General features: G+C 38.4%; 1 protein-coding gene across 3 annotated transcripts in view; it reads left to right on the top strand.

Annotated features, from left to right (window-relative positions):
* LOC148939978 (BUB3-interacting and GLEBS motif-containing protein ZNF207-like) overlaps window positions 1–13,287 on the top strand; it is a 106,374-nt gene that overhangs the window by 14,936 nt on the left and 78,151 nt on the right. For all 3 annotated transcript variants that reach the window (XR_016143429.1, XR_016143430.1, XM_089105714.1), the window contains exons 2-4: window positions 5,267–5,390; window positions 10,516–10,763; window positions 12,935–13,090. Coding sequence is in view for 1 of the 3 variants with exons in the window: in XM_089105714.1 (XP_088961840.1) it covers window positions 5,267–5,390; window positions 10,516–10,763; window positions 12,935–13,090 (528 nt within the window). In the remaining 2 variants the exon portion in view is untranslated. The remainder of the gene's footprint in view (window positions 1–5,266; window positions 5,391–10,515; window positions 10,764–12,934; window positions 13,091–13,287) is intronic.

The raw sequence follows: 13,287 nt of genomic DNA, 5'->3' as shown, positions 1-13,287 counted from the left end.
ATAAATCCATTTTTTAAAGTTATATAATCCACAATCATTGAGTCACTACACTTAAGTTAGGTAGAATATTTCAAACAATTCCTCCATTTTTCTGTCTGCCATGTTTCTTCTGTTGGCTTTGATATTTTTCAACATATAGGTGAAGCAGCAGTTTTTAAGCAGCCTAAAACAGAACAAGAAGAAAACATGACAGATTTGTTTTGAACTTTTTTTTCATCAACTTAATCTTTACAAATCAATGTTTGTGAATTATACAATTTTTACAAAACAGATTTATAATGAAATAGTAAGTTTAAAAAAAATGTTATAACCAATTTTTATATCCAAAAAATATAGAATGAAATTATCATTGTCAAGGGTCCTAAAAGGGTTAAAAATTGAATTTGCAAGTAAAACAATTATTATATTCTGAAAGAGCATAAAAAATTACATCTAGTGGTAGTTTTAATTTATATGTTGGTTTATAATATGAACCATAAAATATTTACCCTTTAAAATACCTTCCCAGGACAGGAAAAAAGGTTAGGAAAAAAAAAACTATATGCCTACTTGACAGGTCTGTGCCTATTAAAATTCTGACACAACAACATGATACTTTAATGTTCAGTTTTTAGTTTCTTTCTCTTTGGTTTTAGTTCTGAAATGCAATTCCTGTTATTTGAGTAGATTTTTAAGCCATATCAAAGTTTTTTTTCTAAATTTAGGACATGTTTTTGCAGATCTTTAAAACCTTATAAATTAGGATTGAGCAAAGTTTTGAAGCTGAAAACACTTTTTTTGTACTTCATTTAAGCAGAAGATCTGTTTTGCAAGGTTTCACTTATAAAACACAATGATTTTTAACGTCATTAAGGCCTTCCTGGGACATACTTCAGTCTGTAGATCTATCCCTGAAAATTTCATTTTCCTAACCTAAAACCTCTATTATACCACCTAGAGAATAGACAGTTTTCTGTCAACATTTGTCTGATGTCATAGCCACATTATAGTTGCACTTGTTGATATAATCAAAATTATGCACAACTACAGCACTGATTATGTTTACTGTTTGCAATTTGTTGAGTTGAACATTGTTCAAATTTTACATGAAATTCTTGATTGACCAATCAGAGTTAAGATTTAAGGTATAGCTTTTTGAAACTAGAGAGAACGGAAGCTTAGAACAACAGTTTTCTGTCAAAACTTCACTCAAAGGAGAGATATCAAAATCAAAATGATATCAGAACACAGATGTTGGCCCTTGAACATCAAGTTACTGAAAAATGCTTGATTTCTGATGTGTGTGCTGAAATTCAAACCCTTTTGCAACAAGAGACTGCCTGGTTGAATAATGATTTTGCCCAATATCTTGATAGTGAGCTTCAGTGTCTTTTTGCTGAAGAGCAGGATAGACAACAAAGAGCTCTAAACATAGTTGCATATGCTATCCTTTCACAATCAGACAAACAACTCTACATCCAGTCATACCTCAGCCAAAATTACAAACTCGAAGGCATTAAAATTACAAATGTGAAAAAATTTCCCGTCCCTGCAAACTCACAGTCCGTATATGCACGTCCACCACCTATCCTCTTCTCTGTTTCCAGTGTTGACATCAAAAGGAAAACCATTAACCGTTATCGTGAGCTCCGCGAAGATATTCAATTTCGTAGTGATGCATCAAAGGCCAAGCATGATAAACATAAGGCTCTCATAGATGTGCTAAAAAGGCAAACAAACTCTGGTGTAAAAGATATCATCATTTTCAAAGGCCCCAATTGTGACAAAAAACATTGCTGCTCATCACAGTTGGGAAGTTCCAAAGCCAGTGCTGAACTCGGCAGCAATGGAGATATAACAGTTTGCCCCTCACCTCCTGTAAATAGCCCTGATTTCCTGTAGTTATCCTCTTCACTTTGTAGAATTTCAAGTGTTAATACTACTGTATCAACTGAAAGTGAACTTAGTGAACTTTTCTTTTCATGTGATAGTTCAAGTAAATCATGCCCCCTCACTGCCATCTCTGAGTTAACATCTACCCCACCTATGTCAAACACAGGTGCAGCTATGGGGCCTCTGCTGTTGGATGACCAGTTACAAAAGCCTTGAGATAATAATACCCTGCATGTCATCATGGGCGTAGGGAGGGAGTGGCAGGGGGGCAGCTGCCCCCCCCCCCCCCCCCTAGACCTTCAAATTTACATTAGATATGGCTGAAAAAGCAGATGGTTGGAAAAACAGTTGATAAAAGGCCCTCCATCACACTATCGACTGCCCCCCCCCCATAAAATATGCTGCCTACGTCCATGCCTGTCATCTCTAGCAATGTTGATTCTCTTACAAACAAGCTTCTAAATATCCAAGTGCTCTTAAAAGATGAAGAAGCAGATATTGCTGGGTTAGTGGAGATTCTAACCAGCAGTAACATGCAGTTTTACTGAAAAGCCCGCCTGCTGTTAAATAGAAGAAGAAGAAGAAGAAGATTCTGCCAAAATTTACTACAACATTGACCAGCCAAGTGGGAGACCAATCCCAATTAGAGATATTTACCGATGGAGGCTATCAGATATTAATTTTAATAAGATTAATCCTATCCTTTCCCCCTTTCCCAATAAGTATCTTTCTAAAATTTATCATAGAATTCGTTCTGGAACAAATGGACTAAATTTCCTTGCATTCTCATATAAGCTTTCTAATTCAAGTGGTTCAATTCCCCTGTCCCCTCTTTGCAGGCATTGTAATATGAATAATGAAACAATTGACCATTGCCTATTTGAATGTAATATGCTGACGTCTGCACAACATACCTTGCTTTGTAAACTGTTAAAATACTTCAAACACCACAAAATCCCACTATCAGCCAAGAGCCTAGCCAACTATACCTGCACACAGAGCATAGAAATCGACATCTATCATCTTATATTTGAACTCCTAGAGTCGAAAGATCTGCTGAAAGATATCTGAATATATCTAATAAATATGAGGCAATCAAGCCAGTAGCTCTGTAGCCCACAGAGTGAAGCAAAAGGAACAGGGCTAAATAGTTATACTGAAAAGCCCGCCTACTGTTAAATAGAAGAAGAGAAGAACACCTGTTACCAAAAGTTTGTTGTGGATATCTGGTTTTCAGTGCTTCACTAATCTGGGGCAGCCAAACTGCAGATGAGGAGTTGGTATCCATGTCAGAGAAGGTTTCCAGGTTAGTTGTATTAACTATCTAATTTTCATTTTGCCCTGGGTGGAAAGTTTATGGCTTGATACTACTCTTCAAGAAAATAAAAAAATCTGTATTGGGTGTGTATATAGAAGCCCTAGTGCACCCAGTCTTGATGACAGTGAAATATATCTCAAAACTATCATTGATGAAATGGCATTTATGGTATCACTTGATTTGATAATTATTAGTGATTTCAACTTCCCATTAATCAAGTGGGTTGATGGTGTTGGTCATGTAGTATCTAATAATAGAGGTTCACCATTTGTGTCTTGCTTATCTGACAACTTCCTTCATCAAACAGTTAACAAGGCATCATGGCAACCAGAATCCGTCCTTGTTGGACCTTGTAATTTTGAGCAGTCCAGATTTCCTTATCAGAAATGAATTCCTTCCTCCAGTTGGCAACAGCGACCACTCAGTCATCCTCTGTGTGTTATCCTTGAACATAGGTCTGCAACCTATTGTTCATCATCAAACTTTTATTGACTATCAAGGAATACAGAAGGAACTAGCCTCAATTATTTGGTCAAAACTAATTATTTCTTATATCAACATATCATGGACAAATGTTAAAGAAGACCTCCTATCAACTGAAAAAAAAAGCACTCCCATGTCATCCACCAAAAACAGCCAAAAACACTCCCATTCCTCACAAAGGATTCAAAAAGAATAATCAACAGGAAAGCCAGAGCCTGGAAAAGGTACAACAAGGAGAAAACACAGGAAAATTGGAAAAGGTATGCAAAGGCTTGGAATCTTGCCTCCAATGTAGTTAGGAAAGTAAAGTCTCAACATGAGAAGAAGCTTGCTATAGATATCAAGGCAATATTCTGAGTTGAGTTTTCAGGCACAGGGCTTGAAGTATGAGTAGGTTTGGTAAAAATCGTTTTCAGGTTCTCCTTGTTCTTCTTAACCTAGCCAAACTATAAAGCATTTTCATCTTATGAGTTCCAAGCATGTTGGACATGAGCTCTTCAGAATTGTCAGAATTGAACATGTCAGAATACCTTGGCTGAACACAGGTTCTGAGAAGAGCCAAACCTGTGTTAAACACAGCACTCAAAACAATAATTTCCACAACCCATGCTGAACTTTGTTGGATGTGAGTAGTCTGAAAATCGAGTTAGATAAGATAAGATATTTATTTCAAAAAATGACTATCACAAGGGCCGAGTTCGCATTTCGGGGTCATATAATAAGAAAAGACATAGAAAGAACATGGGCTTTACAGTTGAGACTATTCAGCCTTTTCCTTTTGACTCACTCTGTGAATTGAAATGAACTACTGCAAGTGGTTGCTCCTTATTTAACTTGTTTTGGCTTAAATCTGATTAGATGTTGTGCAGTAAATCTTTTGATTCTAGGAGTTGAAATATTAGAGCATATACATTGAGTTCAGTGCTCTGTGTGAATGTATGGTGATCTAGACTCTTAGCTGATGGTGAGAGTTTATGGTGATTGAAGCACTTTAACAGTTAACAATGTAAGTCAAGCTGTACAGACGTCAGCATATTACATTCAATTAGGCAATGGTGAATTGTTTCATTTTTTATATTGCAATGTCTGCATAGAGAGGCTGAGTGAATTGAGCCACATGAATTAGAAAACTCATGCAAAATACCTCTGATAATTTCCAGCAATATATATCTCTAATGGGGATTGGTCTCCCACTTGGCTGGTCAATATTTAGGGAATTTTTTGCAATTTTATCAGCCTGATGGTTACCTGTTATACCTGAGTGGTATGGCATTTAACTCTGCAGACATTATAGATACATTATCATACTGTTTCTCATTCATAATTGAGGGATGGGAGAAGAAGTCCCCTATCAGCAATTCTTGCAAACTTCATTGTGTCAATTCGAAAAACGCAAGAGGAGGGATTGTTGTTTTGTTCACAGTTCATATCTGTTTGTGTTTTTTGTTAAACAGACTATTATTGCTGTCTTAAAATAAAGAATAACATAGGAAACTACCAACAGATTTAGAAGATGAAAATTACGATATTCTGCTCAGTGTGCTAGTTCTAACCATTTTACTGTAAAATTTTCTGTTACAATTTTTTTTTCAGGTTCACAAGGAAACGTTAGACAAGATTCCAAATTCTCTTCCAAGTAGAACTAATACTGAACTAGAGGTGTACGGAATGGAAGGAATTCCTGATGAAGATTTGAAGAATCATGAAAAAAATAGAGGTTTATTTTTTATATGATTTGTGGTTTGTAGGGTAATTGTAGGGTAGGTTTTGGTATTCCCTGGTGGATACTTGAAGAATTGGAGAAAAACAGTTATTTTTTTTTTTTTTTTTTTTTTTTTCAATATTCACGGCGCCAGGTACTTCAACGTATCTGATATGCCGCTATTCATTTACCTCGTTCAATGGCCTCTAGGTTTTAAATTTCTATTAAACCTTCTTTTGAAGGTGTCAACAGAGGGATTTGCAGGGATAATATCCCAAGGAAGATCATTCCAGATAGAACTGCAACGCCGGATGAAGCTGTTCCTCAAGTACTCGGTTTTCGGCGTATCCTCCTTTAGATAATTGGACCGAGCTGTGTGCTTTCGTGTCTACCTTGTCGGCTGGAAAAAGAGGGGCACAATTCGAGAGAGCTCGTCTGAGGGAGGCAAATTTATGTACTTGTAAAAAACAGCCATCAACGCTGTACCAAACCCTTCATTTAGAGACTGGATCGACTCTTGTGTAGTGGCGCAGCCCGCCCTATTTTCACTATTCTGGATCTTCTGAAGTGGTGCCAAAAGCGTTTTCGGAGTACCAGCACATAGCGGGCATCCATCTTCAGCTGTGGGTCTGATGCAAGACTTGTAGAGTGGGAGGATCGAGCTTGATGGAAGAAGGTTTTTGCAGCGAAGAGTAACTCCCAGCTTTCTTGCGCAGGAGATTCCCACCCGATCAAGATGGTTGTTTCAAGTGAGATCGGTGGAGAAATGAATCAACAGTAGACGAAGCTCGTCGACTCTCTTTATAGCTTCATTTTTGAAGATGAAACTGGGGTGTTCAAGTGGCACCTTTGATCGGGTATTTAGAAGCTCCTTTGTTTTCAATGCATTGAAGTTGATCATCCATGCATCAGACCACTTTTCAATTTTGAAAAGATCCATCTGTAGAGAAAGGGAGGCTTGTGCTGGATCTTCATGTCTAGGGACGGCTGAGAGTGTCGTGATATTGTCGGCATAGCAACGCAGAGGGTTTGCAAATTTGTCTCCCATGTCGATTATGTAGATAAGGAAAAGTATAGGTTTCAAAATACAGCCCTAGTGTACCCCAGCTTTCACTGGATATTTGCGGGAAATAAACCCGTCGAGAACAACCCGCAGTGAACGATCGGAAAGAAAGCTCTCAATCACTTTTAATAGACATCCACGAACACCATACACATAGAGTTTCTTTAGCAGGCCACGGTGCCATACTCTGTCGAAAGCTTTCGCAATGTCGAAGGATAATAGCCTGATGTCGTATCCCATTGCCAGAAGTTCTATCCACTCCTGATACTGGGCCACTAGGCAGTCTAATGTTGAGCATTTCCGGCGGAATCCATATTAGCGATCGCCTAGAAGGTCATTTGATTCCAGGTACTGATGAAGTGTTTTATTGGAGACGCTCTCGTAGACTTTGCCAACAGAGGAGAGAAGGCTAGTAGGTCGTTAGGAGCCCACACTCGTTGGATCGCCTTCTGGCTATAGAGTAGGCATAACATGGGCAGACTTCTATGTTTGTGGGAAGGTCCCGGAACGTAAGTAAAGCTGGAAAAGCAATGATAAGGGTCAAGCTAGTTTGGCGCTGCAAGACTTGAGGACAACATTTGGTATGTTGTCAGGACCCGTGGCTTTGGTCACATCAAGATGCTGCAGAATGCAAATTATATTGGGAACAGAAGAGTTTAGACGTTTCAGTACTGTGTCAGTTCGGTCGGAGAAATATGGCACTTCTCTACCATTGTCATCCAGATTCAATAAGTCAGCGAAAGCATTACCAAGAGCTTCAGCCGTTGCCTGTGCATCTTGTATCACTGTCCCGTTAGTCTGGAGAGAAGGAATTGTGGTCCCCTTGGACGACGGTAAAGCCTCCTTGACAATTTTCCACCAACTCTTTGCCGAAGCAAGTTGAAGCTTGGTGGCGAATTTCTCCTTATACTGAACCTGGGACTGCCGAATCGCTCGAACTGCATCTTTGCGCGCATTTATGAATGCAATTCTGTCCTCTTAGCTCTTCGAAAGCAGTCATTGCTTGTGTGCCTTTTGCTTTGCTCGGATTGTCTTCTTACACTGGGCGTTGAACCAAGGTTTGTCCTTGCTGGACACCTGGATCCGCTTTGAAGGGATATGCTTTTCGACAGAGTCAACTATGGCCTGCGGGTACTTATCTGCAGCTTTCTCTGGACCTTCCAGGAGGAAGGCTCTCCACTGCTGAGAAAAAAGAGTGTTTCTCAAACCGTCCCAATCACCACTTTTGTATAGCCAGATTGTTCGCTCATGTTTTACTAGAGGCGGAACACGTAGGTTTCCACGTGCAACGAGGGCAACGTGGTCACTGGTGAAAGCGTGCGCGTCTACCTTAAAGGATTCAAGATGATCTGTAAGGAAGAGGTTAAGATAAAATGGTCCGTTTGGACCGTGATACGCGTTGAAATCGACAAGGTGTTCCATCTCGTAAGAGAGAGATAGATCATACAAGTCCAACCCCTCCTTATCAGTATTTTTGCTGCGAAGCCACAAGCTATGATGGACGTTGAAGTCTCCATGAAGGATAATGGCAGACTTCGCGTACTTTCCCCAAATATATTCGAGGGAGGCTTCAAGGTAGCTGGTAATCTGGTAAGTTGGAGGGTTATACATGGTACCGACAATCACGGATTTATTTGGGAGGGTCACCCTAACCCACAGAGCTTATTTGCTTGCTGAATCTGGTATATTCAGGCATAAATGAGGTACACGGCTCTGTAGATATACAGCGAAACCTCCTCCTCCGTATTTAGCGCCGTCAGTACACTCTTGATCCCGCCTGAGGAGCGTATATCCCTGTATGGCAACCTCACTGCTCTGTATTTCTTGGTTTAGATTGGTCTCTGTATGCACATGATAGATGGCTTGACCTAATTCACTAAACGTAGGAACTGGTCAAACTTAGATCTGAGACCTCGTACATGGCAGTGGGCTACCGTAATCCGGTCCGTTTGGATGGTCGGTGGAAGTGCTACAGGTCGTCGTCAAAATGGCTGTTTGGTCCGAGGCTTTTTGTTCATATAAATCCTTCATATGATGGATTGATAAGTATATGGTACTCCAGATGAAGATTTGGAAAATAAGAAAAAATATAGGTTCACTGAAAATTTCTGTTTTTGGATGTTTTCATTGAATAATTTGCTCCCCCCACCCTAGATTTTGAAAAATACAATTTGTCCACTTACCTGCTAAAACTAGCATATTGGCACCATCAATCACAACAGAAACGCTCGAGACCAACTTGGCTGTGTATGCTCCTTCTCTACCCTACTGTTTACATCTTTGCTCTTTAAGCCCTATTACAAAGTTTCAATTATCCTTAGAAATTTTCTTGTTACCTTCTCGCCCAATTAGAGGGCATCATGCTTTTAGTTTAGCCCAAATTGGATTGCCAAAAAGGACAGTTTTTGGTAACCTATCATTGATTATATGTGACCTAACCATCTTTTAACCATTCCTTCATCATAACCCTAGAACAATGGGATTGAATTTTTTTTTTTCTATACAACTTATTGTTTGATATACACTCGCACAAACAGGCCTAAACTATCATTAGACAATTCCTTTCGAAGTATCTTTTATGTCTGCCTTGATCTTTCAAACCTTCCCAAATCACACTTAATCCATGTCATTAACATTGCTTGTTTTATCTTAATCTTAAACTAAAACTTATTTTGCTTCTTTTTTTTTAACTTATTTTAACTGCAACAAAAGCCACATGACACACATAAACGCTAAATCTAAAACAAAATTGACGTTAAGCATGTAAAATATTGTTATGTAGTTTGTTAACGAATGTGTGCTCCCGCAATGCAAATAGAGGCAACAAAAAACTCAATGGTTTCACAGTTGTATGGAAGGTATGTGTTCACACGTTAATTCCACGTCTTAGACATCATAATCTGTATGGTATTTGTGCATAATCAGTTGCCACAGCGCAGTGGTGAGTAAACGCTCCTTCAGATGTGGAGGATTCAAGCTCATCCCACTCTGTGGTAATGTTATTGGTGTTTTTGTCCCAGAAATGGCTGGTGTGAAGTGAAACATGGTGCTTCTTTTTACCTTGTTGTTCATATGTTCATTTTTTTTAAATACTCCCTACAAGAGGTATAAAAAAAATGGGCACTGGGTCCAAGTTCAGCTGGCACCATTCGTCCCGATCTGGAGCAGATTCCTCTTTAGTGGTGTTTGATCTTCACAGAAAGTGGGTGATTTATTTACATGATCCACTATAGGGAGAAGCTTATCAGGAAGGAAAAATATGCCAAACAATATAAAACCGAGGCGACGATTCTCTAAAAAAGAAGAGAAAACCAATAATGATGATAAAAAAGGTTTGTCACAAAATACAAAACATGACCCACACAGACGAAAGAGCTTTTTATCTAGATCACACTGTTTTGTTTTGTTTATCTGGTTCTGGTAATACGAAAATACAAAATATTTTCTTATCAAAATTGTTAATTTTTCATAAGAAACATGTAAATATGTCCAGACCAAAAGTACAGATTATCTACTAGTGCCAAAAGTATGACAAAGTGGAATCTTGCCTGTTCTACATAGTGTAGAAATCCTCAACATGGAAAAAGACATAGTTGGAACAGTAGTCCCTTGAGGCCTCATTTGGTCCTTTTTGGCAAAAGATTAATTTAAAGTGTTTCTCATAGATAGAGTGACTTTGTATCTGGTTTTTAAAAAGTCCTAAGATTTCCAAGGCCAGCATTATCGAACCACTTTTTTCTTCTCCCCAAATATAGAGGGAAACTGAAAACTATTTCATTGTATCCCACTTTATTAGATAACCCAACAAGGGGATAAAAAAAAAGAAGCCAAGAATATAGAAATGAAAATGGTACTAATGCAATAATAATAATAATAATCTAGAAATTTATTGGTAATACAGCATGTTAAAAGTATTTTTGTGTTTATCATTTGCTGTTCTGTCCCATCTTGAATTATTTTTAATGTTTGCTAATGCACGGTTGCCAACCCCAACCAATTCTGTGGCCGGTCAAGATGTACTGTAATTTCAATATTCTTGTTGTTACTGAACGAATTTACTTTTTATGTTCTTAATAGCTAGCAGAGGTGCTGCTGGAAGTGGATCTGAAGACGAAGAAGAACCCTCTCCAAAAGTAGCCAGAACTGGTCAACCACCTGGAGTAGTGCCAGGGATGATGAACATGATGCCAGGGGTTATGAATCCGTATATACCTCAAGGAATACCAGGAATGGGTGGATCTCCATTACCAATGAGACCTTCTGCCCCATTGCCACAAGGAGGACCTCGTCCTCTGTTTCCTGCTGCTGGTCAAGCTGCAGGGCCTGTAAGTAGCATTAACATTTCACCTTACTTTTTGATATATGTCTTTATGGTATATGATTTAGTAAACCAATTTTGTGTCTATTGGTTTATTCTATGGGACTGTATTCTGGATCAGGAATGCTGTGCCTTTAAGCTAAAAAAGTGATCCCCTAGAAGGCTTCCTTCCAAGTTGATTTTACTTTTATTTTTATCTCACCATTTTCCCTGAACCGCTTCGTCTCTCTTCTCTTTTTGTGTGTTTATTTCTGTCTTTCTATCTCTTGTCTCCCCTTCTTTTTCATTATTATGAAACGCTGCCTAATTTTGATGTTCCTTGTGTGAAATGTTGTGGTATCCTTGTTTATTTTTTTAAACTTCTACCCTTTTACCCATTTCTTTAATTGATAAGGGACAACAGGAAAAACCTTTTGTGTATCATATTATTGCGTGTCTCATAAAAACTGTATATGTTTCAAAGTACTATCACGATTTATCGCCATTTTAAATTCTAAATTACAATTATTTCCTGTGGTAGATGTCACTCAAGTTGTTTTGTGCAAGTCTTTCAGATGGAGTAGGCTGCTGTTTATTATTGCTAAAGTTTTTAACGAATATATTCATTACTTTGCTAGTTTTGGGATTATCCGAATAAGTTTACTTAATTGACTCAACTTCTCGCTTTCTGTGAAGGTTACTTAAGGGTATCATATTTTGTAAAATTTTACTTCTGTTGACTTAACTTCTGTTGCCTTTGCAATCCTCTGCCGAGCTTAGCCAAAAAAAATTGTATTGTAAGGAGTGATGTCTCCTACCCATCTCGTTTTAGGTGGGGGTCACCTCGTTATAGTCACTGAAATGTAGGTGAGAAGGGGTTACTTGGTTTGTATATATATATATATATATATATATATATATATATATATAATGAAGATACACAGAGAGATAATCTTAAAAATTAAGGGGAGGTGGCATATTTTTTCGACAATTTTATATGAAAATGCCAAAAAAGAGATTCCTTAAAATATAGGGTGGGCAATTGCCCCATTCCCAGCCCCTCTCCCCAACTGACTCCCCTGTTTGTAGGCTAACTACTTGGTTGAACGACATGAATGCAATCTTTGGGATATTACGCCCGACTTGGCCAAGACGCTGAATTTGTTTGAGCTTAATTTTGTCAAGGATAGCAATACGGGCTACCTAAGTTAATATTATTATTGTTTACTTTTTCGGCTGTAATTTTGTCAGTCTATTGGATTGCTGGGCATATTTTTGTTACCTTAACAGTTAGGATAATAAAGGTTACATTGATACTGTTATTTTTGTTTATAGAGTGATATTGAATCTTCTGGTCATGGCGGGGCTGGAATCAGGCCGACAGTTAGGATAATAAATGTTACATTGATACTGTTATTTGTGTTTATAGAGTGGTGTTGAATCTCCTGGTCATGGTGGGGCTGGAATCACGCCGACAGTTAGGCTGGAATCAGGCCGACAGTAATAAAGGTTACATTAATGCTGTTATTTATGTTTATAGAGTGGTATTGAATCTCCTGGTCATGGTGGGGCTGGAATCAGGCCGACATTTAGGCTGGAATCAGGCCGTCAGTAATAAAGGTTACATTAATACTGTTATTTATGTTTATAGTGTTATTGAATCTCCTGGCCATAGTGCGGCTGGAATCAGGCCGACAGTTAGGGTAATAAATGTTACATTGATACTGTTATTTATGTTTATAGAGTGGAATTGAATCTCCTGGTCATGGTGGGGCTGGAATCCGGCCGACATTTAGGCTGGAATCTGGCCGACAGTAATAAAGGTTACATTAATACTGTTATTTATGTTTATAGAGTGGTATTGAATCTCCTGGTCATAGTGCGGCTGGAATCAGGCCGACAGTTGGGATAATAAATGTTACATTGATACTGTTATTTATGTTTATAGAGTGGTATTGAATCTCCTGGTCATCGTGGGGCTGGAATCAGGCCGACATTTAGGCTGGAATCAGGCCGACATTTAGGCTGGAATCAGGCCGACATTTAGGCTGGAATCAGGCCGACAGTAATAAAGGTTGCATTAATACTGTTATTTATGTTTATAGCGTGGTATTGAATCTCCTGGTCATAGTGCGGCTGGAATCAGGCCGACAATTAGGATAATAAATGTTACGTTGATACTGTTATTTATGTTTATAGAGTGGTATTGAATCTCCTGGTCATGGTGGGGCTGGAATCAGGCCGACATTCCCTGCATATAGTGCATCTCCTCTGCCAGAACAGAAAAAACCTTCATTGATAGTTGTATCTAGTGCCACAAGTAGGATTATGCATCCGGAAGAGGATGTATCATTAGTAAGTTTTTTCTTCTTAAGGAAGTTTACTGCTAAAAAAAAAGGCAATTGAGTACTATAAACACTAAGTAATATTATTCTAAACGGACCTTATGGGTCTTTTTTTAATGGGCTGAATACAACTCGACATGAGGAGTATTGCTACCCTACATAATTTGTTTCTGGTCGAATACGAAAAAAACAGCATTTATTAACCAA

This window comes from Artemia sp. Qi Xiang Cuo, chromosome 20, assembly GCF_049724085.1.
Source record: "Artemia sp. Qi Xiang Cuo chromosome 20, ASM4972408v1, whole genome shotgun sequence".
Taxonomy (NCBI): domain Eukaryota; kingdom Metazoa; phylum Arthropoda; class Branchiopoda; order Anostraca; family Artemiidae; genus Artemia; species Artemia sp. Qi Xiang Cuo.
Note: the sequence above shows the minus strand (reverse complement) of the source record. Positions and strands in the feature narration are given on the sequence as shown.